General features: G+C 39.9%; 1 protein-coding gene across 1 annotated transcript; it reads left to right on the top strand.

Annotated features, from left to right (window-relative positions):
- The first annotated feature begins 296 nt into the window (after positions 1 to 296).
- On the top strand, positions 297 to 18,337 carry gpr83 (G protein-coupled receptor 83). The gene is made up of 4 exons (XM_033965742.1): positions 297 to 713; positions 2,303 to 2,428; positions 16,232 to 16,365; positions 17,605 to 18,337. The coding sequence occupies exons 1-4, from the start codon at positions 297 to 299 to the stop codon at positions 18,335 to 18,337; spliced, it is 1,410 nt and encodes a 469-aa protein (XP_033821633.1).
- Positions 18,338 to 18,569: the final 232 nt, after the last annotated feature.

The raw sequence follows: 18,569 nt of genomic DNA, 5'->3' as shown, positions 1-18,569 counted from the left end.
GCGAGAAGATGAACGCGTGGTGTCTCTCTGTGTAGTTATTCATTCCATTTGTTCTGCTGCTGTGAAAGAGCCAGTCTATTGAACCAATGAGGCAGCTCCTTCTCTCTTTCCTCCCTCGCTCTCTTACCTTTTTCCATACCCGGTGAACGCGCGCATCAAACATCTGTCACGCAGCGCAGTGGCAGCAGCATCACTCCAACTTGTTGCTTTTTGTCGGTGATACTTGGAGACGGAGCAGAGCTGGCAGCACAACCGACCACCCTTACACATCGTGAGAGGGGTTTAAAATGAGCTGGATGGGTCCTGGAGTAGGCCTACTTGCGCTGTTTTGGCTTGGGACAGGAGGGAGCGCACTTAACAACTCACTTTTAGATAACATGATATTTTCTTACCCAGAGAACCTGTTAAATGCGTCTTCTGTCCAAAACCGGACTTCGGGTTTTTTCTTGCTGGACTTGGATGAGGGTTTACTGGAGGACTGGCGCACACTGGCCTCGAGCAGGACGCGCAGCGGAGAGTCGCAGCGGGGGTGCGTCAAAGCGCTTCTGGTGGCCGCGTACTCCCTCATCATCGTTATTTCGCTGTTTGGGAATACTCTGGTGTGCCATGTGGTAGTCAAAAACAAGCGCGCGCAATCCTCCACCAGTCTTTTCATAATGAACCTGGCCGTGGCGGATATTTTTATCACTGTGCTCAACACTCCATTCACTCTGGTAAGACTTTGTACATGTGACAACTTTGAAGAATAGTTTACGCATGTCTGTCTCATCTCTGTGCCTTATTTTGTGTCAGTATTCATAGTTGGTACGCTTTTTTATGCACGTGAATGACTACATGTACGCTTAAAGGTCATATATTACCTAAAATGCTGTTATTTCATCAAAAACAGACCTGGAGTTGTGTTTTGTTTCATTCACACATGTTTGAGTAACACTACGCTAACACTATTATTAGTGCATCTACATCTCCAAAGCTCAAAACGCTCTGTTACACCTTGTGATGTCATGAAGTGGTAGTTTCCAAGTTAACAACTATCTTTTACCTTTATTTCAGCACAGTTTGGCAATTTCAGAACTGCAATTATCCAAATGATTCTAGTGAAGGTGTGTGGAGTTTAAAAACACAGCGGAGCACTTTCTGTATAGCCACATGATGACATCACAAGGTGGAACAGAGTGTTTTCTGTTTGAGAGAAGAACTGAGTGTAAATATGCAGGGTTTGTGTGTTAAACATGTGAATGAAACAAAACACGAATCCAGGTCTGTTTGTGATGAGGAAACAGCATTAGAACAAATCAGAAAATGCTGTTATATGGGCCCTTTAATTCCCTTCCACTCATAATTCCCATAAAGCTTATAATGTTGCCTTTTAATTTGTAAATTAATCTTGTTTTCTTATCTCGTATTCATTTTCTCTCAACAAAGAAATCCAGTTTGATCTCTCATAGGCTATTTAGATGTCTAGTGTAGACATAAGCTTAAAGACGTAAGTGTGAGTGTTCTGGTGAGGGGATCTATCGCCTGTTTGTCTCGTGAGAAGCATAGCATAAACTCCAAAATCTTAAAAATATTCAAATACCAGAAAAACTTGGTTTGGTTAGCAGCTTGCTTTAGTACCCTGTGACTAGAAAAATAATTCAGTGCCCTTTTAATAAAAACGATTGCACAGGATGGTTAGAATCTTTACACATGACTGCAGTATGTTTGCCTCTGGGCCTCATTTATCTGATGGGTGAATCAAGTCAGAGTCAGCGCTGCGTGGAGGCGTTTACACTTTTGGGTTTGGAAATTAAGGTTAAAATATTCTATTGATTGATTGAAGGTGCAGCAATGTCACATCACTGCCTAACTGGGTTGTTTTGTAACATAAAAATATAGACCTGGTGTGCAGCTAAGACAATAGTGCACATCTAAGGTTACGTTCTGTACTAAACAAAGACAACAATTGGAGCATCTCATTTCTGTTTTTGGTTTTTCCTTATTAAAAACCTCAAAATCACAAAATTGTATTCTGAAAAAAACAACCTGTAGAAAACTTTGACACCACAAAGATCACATTTCTAAAACTCATTACCACACGCTGCATTGTCTAAATCCTTTCCACTGACACCAATTCCTATTGTCCCTTGTTGCAAAGACCTCAAAATGCTGCCTCAGAAAAAAAAAGATTCAAGTAACCCACACGGATCAAACCAGGTTCACTTCAGAGCGTGTAGAGATGCGCTGTGAAAAACAGCTTTAATGCAGAGTGTCCGCAGGATTTCTTCTTTCTATAAATGCAGTTGTTTTTTGTCTCCTTTAGGTGCGCTTTGTACACAGCACCTGGGTGTTTGGGAGAGCTATGTGCCACATCAGTCGATTCGTCCAATACTGCTCCCTGCATGTGTCCACACTTACCCTGACCGCCATAGCCCTGGACAGACGGCAGGTCAGTCCTCACTCGCCTGCAAAATCTGCAAAGTTATGGTGCATGCGGCATTAAGTGTTTTAGCTCATAGACTGAAATTTGACTGAAAACCTTGACCACAGCATCACATGAGTAAACTGTGTCTGTGGTATAGTTATAATTTATGACACGCGTAGATCATTTTGTTATAATTTGAACATTTTAAGTCTCAAAATAAAACTGACTTAGCATCAAATCTGCTGACCTCTGCGTTAGAACACTCCAGTGCTCAATGGGAACTGACGTCACTGTAAACGTCATCACGATAGCTACAGATCACGCTAGCAAGGACAATAGTGGATTTTTTTCATTTGTACCAAAATAACTATGCTGCCAAATCCTATATGTATCATCGATTAAGAAAATAATATTGAAGAATGAAGAAACAGCTATAACATGACTAAAAGTTCTGAAAAGTGAATCAACTTGTGTTTTTATTAGCGCTCCCTTCAGGCAAGACAACTCTCTTTGCAAACTATCAGCGCAAAATCTCTGATGAAACTTCTTCACTTTTCATTTTTACTTGAATGAGTTTATGACCCATGGGCTTTGTTAGGCAGGGACAACATTCAGCAAATTATCAAAGATGGGACTCAAACTCATGATACTGAGACCAGCCAATCAGAGCCTGGCATATGTGCTGCAGTTTTTAACCACTTGACCACTGGGACACCATACCTCTTCAATTTTCAATATGGCTGAGGTCAGGGGATTGGAATGGAGGGGACAAGACCATTATTTTGTGGTCAGTAAGCCATGTTTGAGTAGATTTTAAAGTGCGCTTTTGATTTATACCCTGCGTGAAGGTCCACCCATGACAAATCAGGTCCGTTTTTTGGCAGAAGGGACGCAGACTTTCAAAATTTCTGTTTCAGGCTTGTGATCTAATCATTTATAAAATGCAAAGTTAGAAATACCACATGCTACTTTTGTAATGTACCATAACGTATAATAAATAGAAATACAGTCAACCAATTCTGTCAACTGGACAAAAGTACAACTCCACTTCTTCTTCAGTCCTGATAAGTTATTGATAAGTCACTATTTTTGTCTAGTCCAGAATTGTATTTTGTGGTGGAACCTGCCTGGATGACTGAGGGATTACACTCATTAAACCTTCTGACTGTGAATCTGTAAAGCATTTACAAGAGAGCCGCCAGGGCAAAATAAACTTACACTTACACTCAAATCTACTTTAGAGGACATTTTTGATTCAGTAGCATTATTATGTTAAGTCTGGCCACATGTAATAATAATAACAATAATAATAATAATAATAATAATAATAATAATAATAATAATAATAATAATAATAATAATAATAATAATAATAATAATAATAATAATAATAATAATAATAATAATAATAATAATAATAATAATAAAGAGCCTGATTGAAGCCACTGAGCTGAGATGGAAATGCTTAATCACAAGTCTAGAGCACTGACGCAGAAGAAGCTTACAATGGGTTGACACGGAAGGCTAATGAGTCTCTATTGTTGATGAGGAGGTCATGGGGGCGTTGGGAGGGTTAGGGGTTAGGGGTGTTGAACCTTGCCATTTTGGTGTAAAAAGTTTGGCTCACAAACTTGCCATATTAACTTTATGGCCCGATCCTTTCAGCTAACAACAATAATATCATCATCATTTGACAGTTGAACTGCCAGGGTTTCTTTCATGTTCCCTAATAATTACAAAGATACTGACCATCAACTAAGTCAAAACAGCAATATGGCAAATATGTAAGGATTAAACAATGAGGAGCAGTGTTTTTAACACACTGGCACAGAGTCTAGAAACTTTGTGAAGGGACAACTACAACTCCACATCATATGTTAAAACCATATTCTTAAATTCATATTAAACTGCTCTACATTATCCTGGTGTTTTTATTTCGCGATTGTGTCTGTAAATCAAGATATGAACATTAATAACAGACAGATCCCTGAGGTCACTTCCACTAGCATTAACCCTTTAAGGACTGAGCACACTATAGACCAGTGTAACTTGTGTAGACTTTTATTCTTTTTTAGCCATAAAAATCATGTTAAAGGAAGTATCAGAAAGTACTACACTTTTTCACACAACTTCCTATTTTACATATCCATCCTTATTTTTCCTTTGACGCATTAAATAACTGACTGGGAAAATTCCTGTGGCACTTGCTCTCGATTGGTCATCTTCAAGGGACAACATAAACAGATCACTGTAATTTAAAGAGACCCATGCCTCTGCATTTGAATTTACATGAGAGCACAACTGATTGCGGAGTTACGGTAATGGAAAGTCCACAACCGCACTCTATCGGCAACAACAGCATCCGCCACAATAGGGTTAACAATGGATTTGATTGACAGTGTTGCTAAGCACCCGCTCCCTGGTAAACTAGCGGTGCGGGTGGGAAGGGACATTACCCTCAACAGCCTCACTTCGTATTGGCTCTTTGGTCGCTATGATACTTGATCCTATAACTGCTGGCCTTCATGAGCTTTGTTTAACTGGAGCCAAACACTATGGGTGAAGTCACACTCACTAGATATAATAAAAGAAAATCAAGAAAAACATTCAAATATAGGATGAACTAATTTATTTTAGAAGAGGGGACTGTAGAGAGTGTTTTGGTACAAAATGTTTGATGGAAAGGTAACTAAAATTAATAATAAATAAAGCTCAAAATCCAATGTCCTTGTTCAAGGTTTTTCACTGAGACAATCTCTATTAGATAAAAAGTATGTCCTCATATTTTAATGTACGATAATGCATGACTCATGTTATACAACAGAAGCTAGTAAGAGCTTTGGGTTCGCTTCATTTAGAACGAGCTTCATTTAGTTCAAGTTCACTAAAATAATCTTCTGGCGGAACTCGAATTTTAGATAACCACAGAATAAAGATCTCAGCGTGAGAACCATAGTCTCAAACATGTGAAACTGACTGAACCCTCCAGCCTGTCTGGAACTTATACTTTTTTGTAATGGCCTGTGACATTTTCTAGCGTTTTTGTAAAGGGTTAGTACTAGTGGTTTTTGAACCATGCTGTTTAAGTAAATCTTTAAAAGCTTTCAAAATTCCCTAAATGCCACACGTGCCTCTTTACAGACATCCATGTGAAAATCCATTAAAAAGGTGAAAATTCAGATGCTGAAGAAGCCTATAATAAATATGACAAACAATTACCATCTACAGGGAGCTCAATTTACCAACAGACAGGGAAGACGTTGTACTGTCAGGGTTTCTTTCATATTCCCCTGTTATTATAAAGATACTGACCATAAACCAAGTCAAAACAGCAGTATGACAAACGTGTTTGAAAAGGGGACCACAGAGAGTGCATTGTTACAGACACAGACACTGGCTTTGAGTGCTATACAGTAGAGACACTGAGTCTCCATTCAAAACGTATGTGTCACAATACTAAAATTTCAAACTTGATTTCAGTTCAAATGAATAGACTTGATACTCAGTGAAGATTCTGATACCACAATGATAATAAAGAAACACTCTTTATTTAGGTAATAGAATGTCACTTTCAACATTACAGGGCCCATTTTTTGTTGTTATAATGTTCCTTCCTAATCACAAACATACCTCGAGTTATGTTTTGTTTCATTCATACGTAAAAATGCTGCATATTTAGGCTGACATCTTCTCTCATACGGAAAACACTCTGTGCCACCTTGTGATGTCATGTGGTAATACAGGAAATGCTCCACTGTGTTTTTAAACTCCACACACCTTCACTAGAATCATTTAGATCATTTCACCCCTGGAATTACCAGTCTCCACTGAACTAAAGGTAACTTGAAAACTATCACTTTGGGACATCACTGCGTAGAACAGCATTCAGAGGTTTGGAGATGTAGACAGACTAATAATAAAGGATTTTAGCATGGCTTAAAGCTCACAAGTGTGTAATAAAGGACCTTTATATAACAGTACTTTCTTTTATATTCCCATGTGGCCTTATATCTGTGTCCATCTAGGTCCCATAGTGTTCCATGGGCGTAGGTAGGTTCATGGGAGTAGATAGGTTCATGGGTGTAGGTAGGTTCATGGGTGTAGGTAGGTTCCATATGTCTCTTATACTTGTTCTTATACAGCTCAAGATCATTCTAAAGATATTCAGGAAAGGTTCATTTGTGTCCTGTGAATGTGATTTTTTTTAGTATCAATACCTGCTCAAATGAGTACTGGTATCTTGTTTCAACACTAGTTTTATTATTAATTATATAATAATTATTATTTGACAACCTTGCTTCTATACCGTCTTGTTTTTGGGTGCATTCTTTAGTTATCACAGACTTTCCTATCTACACTTTGCTACAGCAAGAGCCTTGGCTGCTTGGCTGAAAAATAAATCCAACTTTGTGTAAGATAAATGAAAAGAAAACAGCACAGGAAATAGCAGGGGACAAACTGTGGAATATGTTCAGTTTATTCAGCATCACTTCTTCAGTGATCACCATGTTCCAGGATGAATTTGTAAGTGTGTTTCACAGTTTCAGAGGCAAAAGAAGAGTTTACCATGACAATAAATCTAGAAAAAAAAGGTATAGGCTCTTAAAGGTCAAATATAAACCCGGTCAAAACTACAGAAATGGTTCTGTGGCTTTGTATGGTGGTATTTCACTGTAGCAGGCTGCAGATTTAAAATCAAGGTGTTTTTATTTTTGACGGCTATGCATAAGTTTATAGAGATGCAAGGAGGCCTGTAGGCCTATGTGATGGGATAGGTGGGGGGGGGGTAGATGAAAACTGAAATTTTCATGACACTCAAGCTCCAAATGCAGGGCAATGCATAATTAGGATACTCAAGCATGTATGAATCTATCAAAAATACAACTGTGAGTAAGCTAATGAGAAGGTAGAACAGTCATAACATAGTTACAAGCTCATAAAACTCAGCTAAAGTCTGATGATCTGCAGCTACATCTCTGTGAGCCAACTGTCTTTCTACTGGTAGAGGCAGGACATTAGCGCTGATGGCCCTCTCACAAACCAGCGGACAAATCATAGCAACATCAAAACTGCAAATGAGCAGTCGAAACTGTCAGGTATGAAAAAACAAACTCAGCTTTGGTAGAGAAGTAGAGGACTGAAATGCTGATTCCCCATGTTTAGTCCTGACTCTGAGACCAGCAGGAGGCATGTCCCTGAAGTCCTCAGAGTGTGAGATGGTTCATGTGACACTAACGTGTAGAAGATGTTCTTTAGTGTTGGTTCATGGAGAGACTTGTTCACACACAGAGCTGCTTTAAAGTCTATTCTCTGAGCGACAGGAGCCAGTGCAGAGCACAGGACACATGTACTCTAGTCCCTAATCAGGACCCGAGCAGCAGCGTTCTGGATGTACTGCAGCTGTCTTTCCACTCATTTGAGAGGCCAGTGAGCAGGCCGTTACAGTAGTCTAAACCAGATTTGGAGAGAGTTGTCTATGCATTTGTCTCTAGTAGGTTAGACAGTATACCTTTTGATTTTTTCAATGTTTTTAGGTGGGAAAAAGCTGCAGATGTTACTGATTTGATGTTGCTGTTAAAGTTCAAGTCTGAGTCATTTATTACCAATAGATTTCTAGCCTGATTTGAAAATTTTAGAGAGAGAGAGGCATAGTTCATATATATATGTGTGTGTGTATATATATATATATATATATATATATATATATATATATATATATATATATATATATATATATATATATATATATATATATATATATATATATATATATATATATATATAATGAGTGAGTGGGGGAGTGACTAGCAACAACCCCTAGGGCACCCCACGGTCAAGGACATTTTATCTGAGACACATTTTCCAATTTCAACAAAGTACTCCCTGTTTTCTAGACAGGCCTTGAGCCAGTTTAGTGTCCACCCAGTCCTCTAGTCTCTGTAAGAGGATCCCATGATCCACAGTGTCAAAGGTAGCACTCAGATCTAACAGGATCAACACTGAGACTACATCAGTGTTCAGGTGGATGTCATTTGTCACCTGAAGAGCAGTCTCAGGGCTGTGCTGGGGTCTAAAACCTGACTGGAAAACATCGAAGGAGTTGTTCATTTGGAGAAAGTTAATCAACTGTTGGTAAACAACTTTTTCAAGTTTGAGATGGGTCAATAATTGCCCAGTATTGTGGTGTCAAGACTACTCTTCTTTAAGAGGGGCTTGAACCGCCGTTTTCAAAGTTCTTGGGAAAGTTACGTATGTGTGAGTGGTGACAGCAAACTGTGGAGCACAGATTTTAGAAATCTAGTGGGTAACCCAAGGAGGCAGCATGTAGATTAAATCAGACTGGTGATAATCTCTTAGACAGTTTTGCCAGTTACAGGTGCTCGCTGACATGCTGAGTCAGACCAAAGGTTTCAAGGACAGAACTGAGCTCTTTAGAGTTTCTGTCAAACACATTATCCACATGTACATTAAAATCACCAGTAGTGACTAAACCATCAAAGAGTAATTAAATTATCTCTAAAATCTGTGCACACCCCTTTTTGCTCCTGTTTCAGATTCAAATTTGAAGTTGGATAGAGTTGATTCCACTAGAATTGAATTACCTGTGTTTTTGTTCAGCCACGTTTTGGTGAAAAACATAAAGTCAAGATTAAAAGAAGAAATAAAATCATGAATCAAAAATGATGCGTTGCATACGCCTTTAGTCGTGTAGCCAGTGCTGTCTTAGTCTACCAAAATTGGTATTTGTATGTAAATGTGACTTATCATTGTACTTACATGGGACAACAGCAGAAAGGAAAAGTTAATGAGTTAGCTGAAGGTATGGTGTTTGGTATTTTTTGGTATTTGTGTTAAAAGGCAGATTAAACCCATGATTCAATACATTGTTATGTAGTACTTTTTTCTGCATAAATTGTTCAATTAGCAGAACATGCCTTTAGCAGACCACAGCCATAATGGGATGTATATAATTATTGTGCATATATCAGTGAGCACGTCCCAAAAGCCAACATAGCTTTGTTCTTAGGAAACAAAGAAAAAATCAATACCACATAGTACTTATACTCACATTTATACAGACCATGTTGAAAAGTGTTCAAATGTCAAATTTCAGCACCAGTCGGCTTCGTTGATCACAATATAATGACTTTAGATTTTAAAACAAAGGGACAAGAGTCATTCACAAGAGAATGTAAAAGTCTTTTTTCTGTAGATCATTTAATGTGAATAATATACAGTGGGATACATAAATGCTGCCTTACCACCGGCAGTTTGTGATAAACACACTCTAATAAGGGAACTCTCTGAGAATCGCCAGGTGCCCTTTGGCTGGATACTGAACTGAAGCAAAATATGAGAAAGATCAATGGAAAGAGGCTGGAGTAATCAGGTAATCCTGCAGACTGTAAATTCTACAGGTCACTTAGCAATGAAGTCATGCAAAAGAACAGGGAAAAGAGAAATGATTATAGTCAAACTTAACCTGGGCAGAGTGGTAAAAAACATAAATGAACTTCAGGGTCAGACTAAAGTGGATGAATACCATCAACCACTAAATTGGATGGGACTTTCATTACAAAGCCTTTTGAAGTTGCAGATTATTTCAACATTTCTACCAGGGCAAAGTGAGTGCAAACACAAAAGAAATCAATGTTTGAAAATTAAATGGTGCTACATGGTTAGCCAAGCACAGCCTGTAATTAACTGTATGAGTTTTCTGCGTATTTCTCTTATGTTGGACTATGCTTTATTGTTAATGAACTGTCAGTGTGTAACGCTTTTACTTTGAGAGTGGCTCCAGGAAGAGGAGTCTTTGCACTTACAGATACTACACTACAAGCTCATACAAATAGTCTTGAAGCAGGTTCTCTATATGTGCTCTCACTCTCATTTGTTTTATCCTCTGCTGGTGTCATACAGGGAGAGGACTGTATTTATCCATCAATATTCTTTTCACAGTCACATCTTTGTCCTTGGCTATATGGCATAATGCACACTGGCACTTTCTTTGTTTAAATGAACAATATTTATGGTGATAAGTAAAGCAGACCTATTGTGCTTGTGTGCGTTCTCTAGTTATAATCTCTGACGTGTGTGGATTGTATTAAAATTACTGCACAATGTTGCTGAATCCTGAGTATAACCAATTAAGAAACTTTTACTGAAGAATGAAGTAAGTATGTCACAGTCGGCGTATGTCTGGGGTGGTGAAAACGGGGTTTGTTTGGCAATATGGCGTCTTGAAAATAATTGCTTAAAGATCACGCCAACATGTACAAATCATTCCATGCGCAACTTTGACTGAGTAAATGGTAAAGGGAAACTACTATAATAGGGTTAAAAGCTCTGATGAGTCGATTTTGCAGGTTAGGTCTGCTTTAAAATAATAATAAAAGTAAGGAAATAGAGAAGGAAATAGTCCGTATCATTTCAAATCTACATTCAAATCTCTTTTCTTTTTTATTTTCAAAAGGACTTAGTAGATTTTACCAAACTAAGAAAAATCTCTGATGTACCGACAGTATAACCAAATTTAAAAAGAGATATGGAAAGTGGGAAAGTAAAAGGTAGGGTTGTTTCAGGCTAGCATACACTTCAGAGTGCACAAAATGTCATCTGCTTCACTGAATTAAACACTGTCATTTCCTAGGATTTGTTACTCTTACTGTCAAAGAATTTTAGATACTTTCAATTTTAAAGCATTCTTCAATGTGCCATCCGGTGAGAAATGTCTTGTACCATCTTATATGCATCAACATTTGTTTTGATTATTTATGATTCAAACTTGAACACTGCAAAGACAAATTTATAAAGCATCATTGGGATTTTTTTTCACTTAATCTTGGGTTTCTCGACCTACCTTCACTGTGTTTGTTACAGATTCCTAAAATAAGAGCCTTTCTCAAATGAAAACATGAAAAACACTGTCATTTATTCAAATCACTTTTTGCTTCACTCGGTCTAATTCTGTCGTAACGGTGCGGGCCAGGACCAAAGTATGCGGACTCAGGGCAGGTTGACAATGTTTATTTACAAGTTTGTGAATCAAAGTCTTAAATAGTTCAAACGACACACACGAGGAACAAGGAAGTGGGAGGCAGGCAGGACGGCCAGAGAGCGAGTCGGGAACGGGAAGCCGGGACCGGAGTGAAGACGGGAGCGGGGATGAGACCAGGACAGACAGGGCCGGCGTAGTCCAAAGAGTGGGATTCAGGGTAAGAAGCAGGCGGGACGCCGGAGTCCCAGACAGGCAAGGCAGAGAGAGATGACTGTACCGGAGCGCAGAGGCAGGAGCAGGAGCGGGCGAGGGCAGGAGTCTGGAAAAGTGGCAAAATCCAAAATGAGAACAAGCAGGCGGGTAACAGGAATGCAAAAACAGAGCTGGAACATTCACGTTTTACAAGCGGACAATCTGGCTCCGAGTGTAGTCTGCCGAGTCTTCTTATACGCCACAGCAGGTGAGGGTGATTGCGCTGATGCGCTCCAGGTGCGTGCAGAAGGAGTCAGAGACTCCGCCCAGCTCCAGACAGACAGGTGAGGGAGGGGGAGAGAGAGTACAGGAGGGCAGCAACAAACAGGCATCATGACAGCTTCATTCAGTCTGCTTCATTCAGTCTGCTTCACTCAGTCTGCTTCACTCAGTCTCCTTCAATCAGTCTATTTCACTCAGTCTGCTTCACTCAATCTATTTCACTCAGTCTGCTTCACTCTGGTTGCTTCACTCAGTCTGCTTCACTCAGTCTATTTCTGTCAGTCTGCTTCACTCAGTCTGCTTCACTCCGTCTGCTTCACTCAGTCCGCTTCACTCAATCTATTTCACTCAGTCTGCTTCACTCTGGTTGCTTCACTCTGTCTGCTTCAGTCTGGTTGCTTCACTCAGTCTGCTTCACTCTGGTTGCTTCACTTAGTCTGCTTCACTCAGTCTGCTTCACTCAGTCTTTTTCACTCTGGTTGCTTCACTCAGTCTGCTTCACTCCGTCTGCTTCACTCCGTCTGCTTCACTCAGTCTGCTTCACTCAATCTATTTCACTCAGTCTGCTTCACTCTGGTTGCTTCACTCAGTCTGCTTCACTCAGTCTATTTCAGTCAGTCTGCTTCACGCAGTCTGCTTCACTCCGTCTGCTTCACTCAGTCTGCTTCACTCAATCTATTTCACCCAGTCTGCTTCACTCAGTCTGCTTCACTCAATCTATTTCACTCAATCTATTTCACTCAGTCTGCTTCACTCTGGTTGCTTCACTCTGTCTGCTTCACTCTGGTTGCTTCACTCTGTCTGCTTCACTCTGGTTGCTTCACTCAGTCTGCTTCACTCTGGTTGCTTCACTTAGTCTGCTTCACTCAGTCTGCTTCACTCAGTCTTTTTCTCTCTGGTTGCTTCACTCAGTCTGCTTCACTCCGTCTGCTTCACTCTGGTTGCTTCACTCAGTCTGCTTCACTCCGTCTGCTTCACTCAGTCTCCTTCACTCAATCTATTTCACTCAGTCTGCTTCACTCAGTCTATTTCAGTCAGTCTGCTTCACTCAGTCTGCTTCACTCAATCTATTTCACTTAGTCTGATTCACTCTGGTTGCTTCACTCAGTCTGCTTCACTCCGTCTGCTTCAGTCAGTCTGCTTCAGTCAGTCTGCTTCATTCAATCTATTTCACTCAGTCTGCTTCACTCAGTCTGCTTCACTTAGTCTATTTCACTCAGTCTGCTTCACTTAGTCTGCTTCACTCAGTCTTTTTCACTCTGGTTGCTTCATTCAGTCTGCTTCACTCCGTCTGCTTCACTCAGTCTGCTTCACTCAGTCTGCTTCACTCATTCTACTTCACTGTGGTTGCTTCACTCAGTCTGCTTCACTGTGGTTGCTTCACTCAGTCTGCTTCACTGTGGTTTCTTCACTCTAAAGCTCACATCAAACTCAGATTTAAAGGTAAAGGTTGTTTTTCTATAAAGAAAAATAGTAGTTGTTGATTTGGACCTGGATTCGGAAAATGTCTTGAGCCTGAGATTATTCCGTTGTTGTTTCAGATGATGTTGTTTCCATGTGCAGCAGGATTTGTGGAGTACAACATGTGTCTCTGTGAATGTCCAGTGTAGTCTTATCTTTAATGCTGATCATAGTTAATACTGTGATGGGTGACCACTGGTAAAAGCAGGTGCCATACACGCAGATAAAAACCAGGCTTTTACCTGGGCCAATGGGCTCCCAGGGCTCCTGGGGCTGCAGGTGAAAGTCTATTAGTCTAAGTTTAAGCCCTATTTAAATGCAAACCGTGGCAGTACAAAGTTATGTCTAGTTCAGCCATGTCCAAAGAGTGGCCCGCGAGCCAAACGCTTCCAGGTGAATTACTTTAAGCAGTACACTTTATTGCAAGTTTTCTGTCTACCTTGATAAAGCCAATATCATATTTGTGTATCATTTTGAGACTTCAAACTTGAATAAAGGTAACTTTATTCAAGTTTATTCAACTTTACTGTATTGAGCACCAGTCTATGGCCTTCGATCGGCCCTCTGCTTCGTCTGTGTTCTGATGCTTCGTTCGTGTCTTGATGAAAAAAGTTTAGGCACCCGTGGTCTGTCAAGGCAAGGGTTCTGTAACCATGCTGTTGGGGGCTTTTGAGAGTCTTACCTGGAAGACCGACCAGTACCTAGCAATAATCCAGTCAATGCATTTGCAAAATTGAGCTTTAAACCTTGTTGTATAGTTGCCTGGAGTTGTATTTTGCTTTATTCACACTTGTTTCATTAATCCATTAATCCAAAGTCATTTTCTCTGAGCAATGGAAAATGCTGCTGTCACATTACAAATGCATGGTTCTATTAGCCTAGCATTCACATTGCCACAGAGTTTCATTTGTTTGTCATAAAAAATCTGGCATGGTTGTCACTGACTTTTTTAATCAGGATGCCAAAATTGAATTTGTGCAAAATTTCAGGAAATTTTCATTTAAAAATCTCCATACCATTACATTATAACATATGTCACATGATTTATCCAAGATGGCGGACTTCCGGTTTGTACGGAGGCTTGGTCCTCCTATATTTTTTTTGTTTCTATTGCCATGTTGCATCTTTATACCAAATTTGGTTTGACTAGACTAAAGTTTTTACTAAGACGTCCCTTTAGCGAGAGCAGATATTTGGCTTGTTGGTGGGAGATGTGGCTTGGCCGTCATTGACTTTTGTGATTGAGACCATGTCACAAATATCTGTCCCAAATTTTATATGTCTACAAGAGTCAAATTTGATCATTTCTTTGGCCAACTTCTGGTGCTGAGGCAAAATGAGAAAAAAATAATAATATTCTGCTACAAAAACAATGTTCCCTTTCCCTGGTCACTGACAGGCACAACTCTTACACGCACACAACTGGAATGACTTTGTGAATGCCTTAGTGAGGTTTTGGAGCGAGTACTTCACAGGAGGATAACAAGCCCTTATACTAATAGGCCCTTATACAGAGCTTTTCTAAACAGTCAAAGACGCTGCACAAAGAATACAATTAAAAAGAGCACATTAAAAAACAAGGTAAGCAGACAAAATACAAGCAAGTGAGTTTAGAGCAGAGTCTATGCTCCAAACTCCCCTGGTTTGGAGCGTAGAGTTCGGAATATTTTGCTCAAATACAGAGGAAAAAAGCGTGTACATGGCCTGTAAGTGTACTCCATCTTTCAGGCTGGCTTCACATCGTTCAGAAACAGCAGACTGGTTTGATTGCATGTGACACACATCAGTATCGTCATGGGAATAAATGAATGAAGACCTTCGGGACTCTAACCTTGTATTTGTCTGCAGTCTGTGGGATTCGTTTGTCAATCTCATGTCAGTATTGAGGAAGTTCCAGCACTGAGGAACATGCTTTCAACATAACAGGCACAATACACAATATAACACTCGTCACCCTCTTAACTTACATCCATGCCTTTGTCACTGTTAGGCACACTGCGTCTCCACATCACGCAAATAACAGCTCAGTGCAATTTCCTAAATTAGACTACAGAGCCAATAGAAGAAGCTGCATCCAGGATTTTTTTTTTTTTATCTTATATTCACATCCCCGAAAATAGGACAACTAAACCACCATTGTTCCATGTAACATTTTAATTAACCTAACACAGGGAGTCCTCACATCGCTGGATAATTGAGGCATGAGGGCTGTTAGACTTGTTTTATCTTGCTCTTGATTCATCACCCATGTTTATTCCTTCACTGTAATTGTTACATTTTAATGGAATTCATAATAATACAGTTATATGTAACAGGGTGGAGGGGGTCTGCCACCTTTTTGCATCCAGGGAGATGTTATGTTAAAGGCTCTGTCTAGCATTAAAAGTCATTTGTTTTGTTGTTTTAAAAAAAAAAAAAAAAAAAAAAAAAAAAAACAAAACAAAAAAAAAAAAAAAAAAAAAAAAACAAAAAAAAAAAAAAAAAAACTAACCAAAAACAACCTTATAACACAAGGTGAGGCTACCTCCACTAGCACCACCTTCTCTCCATGGTGACAAGTTTAATCTCCATGGAGACAAATTTAATCTCCATGGAGACAAGTTTAATCTCCATGGAGACAAGCAGGTGGCAGACTCTCTTCCATACACAGTGCATCTTTAAATGACTCGTAAAACATTTCTACATTTTAACCATTATTTTGGTTTAGTTTTGATTCATGGCTATCATGTTATTTTGAGAACTTTTGTCCATTCAAAAGCAAAAATATTTAGTTTTGAATTGGTAATTGTGTTAGCGTCCCTGCTTTTAGACATAAGAGTCTATGCTTGTTACGCACTAATAGCCACAGACCTGGTTGAGCATATGCACATTAACAGTATGTTATCTTGTCTCAGGTCATTCTGCACCCTCTGCGTCCCCGCATGTCTCTGACACAGGGAGCCTGCTGGGTGGCTGTCATCTGGATAATGGGCAGTTGCTTCTCGCTTCCTCATGCCATCTACCAACAACTCCTGACATTCACTTACAGGTATAGCATATTCCACAGAGAGTACTTAAGGTCTGTGAAGTGGGTTAGTATGAAGTGTGAAGTAAGCACTGCAGCAGTTTTATTCACCAGGGCTGTGCACAGCGTCACATATTGGCATTCAAGAAAGTAAACTCAATATAAGATCTAGTATGCAGCAGACAAAGGTTTTGTGAAAGTGGTGTGATAGTTGTGTGAGTTTTTGTGCTTGTGCTTGTGGTAATATGGTTTATCCAGCACTTGTAAACATGTAGCTGGGCTCTTTGGACCTTGCATTACCTTGAGCAAGTGCTTCAATATTCACACAAAAAGCAACATGCAATACAAATCTAATGAGGAAATATATTTAAAAAATATTTACTAAAACCACAAAATTCTCAGTTGAGGCTTAAATATTCATGACGAAGCAAAAAACAAAAAGAAAACGTAATAAAAACAGGGGATAAGGTGCGCACTTCAGTGTGGATGTAAGACACAGGTGCTGTTCCTGGATAAGGCACATACTGATGTGGATGTGAACAGTAGTGGAGCTGAAAAAATATGAGGCACTTGAAAATTACCTTACCTTTACCTAAGTCCTTTGTATGGACCAGCCTACGAGTTTGGACACCTAAGTGTTTTCATCAGGGCTTAAGAATAAAATAATGAGGGCACCGGGCGACTCCCTTTTAAAATGGTAAGTGGGGTCATGTGACCCTTACATGTGACCCAAAATACTCAGTATATATATTCAATAATATGTATTGGTCCATGTCTTAATAAAGGGCTTGTAATTGTAATTTGTAATTGCAATTGCTTGTAATTTTTCTACACAAGAGTGCCTTGGATTTTTTCTGCTCCACTACCACTCACATCCCCATATGTGCTAAGATAAATCTCTCTTATTTAAAAAAAATAAAATAAAAAAAAACCTGAACTGGTCAGTGAGTTGGAGCAGAGAAGCCTGACAGCCTGTGCGCCTTCTGTAGAAAGTGTGATGGAAAAATAAATCACTTACCAGATTTTGAATTAAAAATACACTTTTCCAATGTTTATGCCCAAGGGATGTCCAGCCACTCTTTATCTAAAATTAGACAATACTGTAATTACACTCAGGACTGCACAAAATTGCTGTACACTTTTGGGTCGATAAATTGGTTCAAATGATTTTATTTCAAGACAGTTGCCAAGAGGCAAACTGTGCTAGCCTTTTCTTTATTCTTTTAAATTTTTCTAAACTACTATTGCTTTGTGTGCTTTTAGTAAAGAAAAGGAGCGCAGCCTGTGTGTCCCGGATTTCCCTGAGCCCTCAGATGTATACTGGCAGTACATTGACCTTTTGACCTTTGTGCTGTTGTACATGCTGCCTCTCCTGATCATCACCGTCTCCTATACAACTGTGGCACGACGTCTTTGGCGCCATAACGCAATCGGTGACACGACCACAGCCCAGCACGCCACTCAGAGAAAAAAGAGGAGACGGACCCTTGCTATGCTGCTCCTAGTCGTCGGAGTGTTTGCTGTCTGCTGGTTTCCGCTTAACTGCTATGTGGTGCTCCTGTCCAGCCAGGCTATCCAGTCGTCCAATGCATTATATTTTTGTTTTCACTGGTTAGCAATGAGCTCCACCTGCTACAACCCATTTATCTACTGTTGTTTGAACCCCACGTTTCGACAGGAGCTCCAGTTGCTTTTGGATATGTGTAAGCGCAGAAGGCCAGTGGTGGGGTTGGAACCAGAGAGCCGCCCGGTGGAAGTAGTACCCCCCTGTCACAGAACCGCCTGGCCCGATAACGACTCCTCCAGATCCAGGCCGGTGCAGTCTCAAGCGGGTCAAAGCTCCTCCCAGCAAAGCCACGCCTCCACAAGCCACTCCCACAATGCCAAGGAAACTCACGTAGTGTTCAGCGCCAGGGAAGTGCTCTCGGGCCGGACAGACATACTATCTGTGGAGCCCATCGTAGCCATTAGCTGGCTGCAGAAACCAACTTTATAGTGCCATGGGTCAAACTGTTTTTATTCTTGTTCAACGTGGTGATGAGAGGTTTGAATGTTTCTTTCCAAAACAGCAATTGCCACTTCTGTAAGAAGACTTTTTAAGAAAAATATTCAGCCAAAACAACATTAAACAAAAATCTCTGCCATCAGCTGGATGACTGCTATTATGACGCCCACAGTCATGGCTCCGGCCTGTTAGGTGTTGCATACAGATTTCACTTACTCACAAG

This window comes from Periophthalmus magnuspinnatus, chromosome 1 (genome assembly GCF_009829125.3).
Source record: "Periophthalmus magnuspinnatus isolate fPerMag1 chromosome 1, fPerMag1.2.pri, whole genome shotgun sequence".
Classification (NCBI taxonomy): Eukaryota; Metazoa; Chordata; class Actinopteri; order Gobiiformes; family Gobiidae; genus Periophthalmus; species Periophthalmus magnuspinnatus.
This window is presented reverse-complemented; position numbering and strand designations above follow the sequence as displayed.

Excerpts from the sequence above, each read along its gene's own strand:
- gpr83 (XM_033965742.1), top strand. The coding sequence starts at position 297 with ATGGGTCCTGGAGTAGGCCTACTTGCGCTGTTTTGGCTTGGGACAGGA. Across the intron at positions 714-2,302 it reads TCAACACTCCATTCACTCTG|GTGCGCTTTGTACACAGCAC; the intron begins GTAAGACTTTGT and ends TGTCTCCTTTAG. Across the intron at positions 2,429-16,231 it reads TAGCCCTGGACAGACGGCAG|GTCATTCTGCACCCTCTGCG; the intron begins GTCAGTCCTCAC and ends ATCTTGTCTCAG.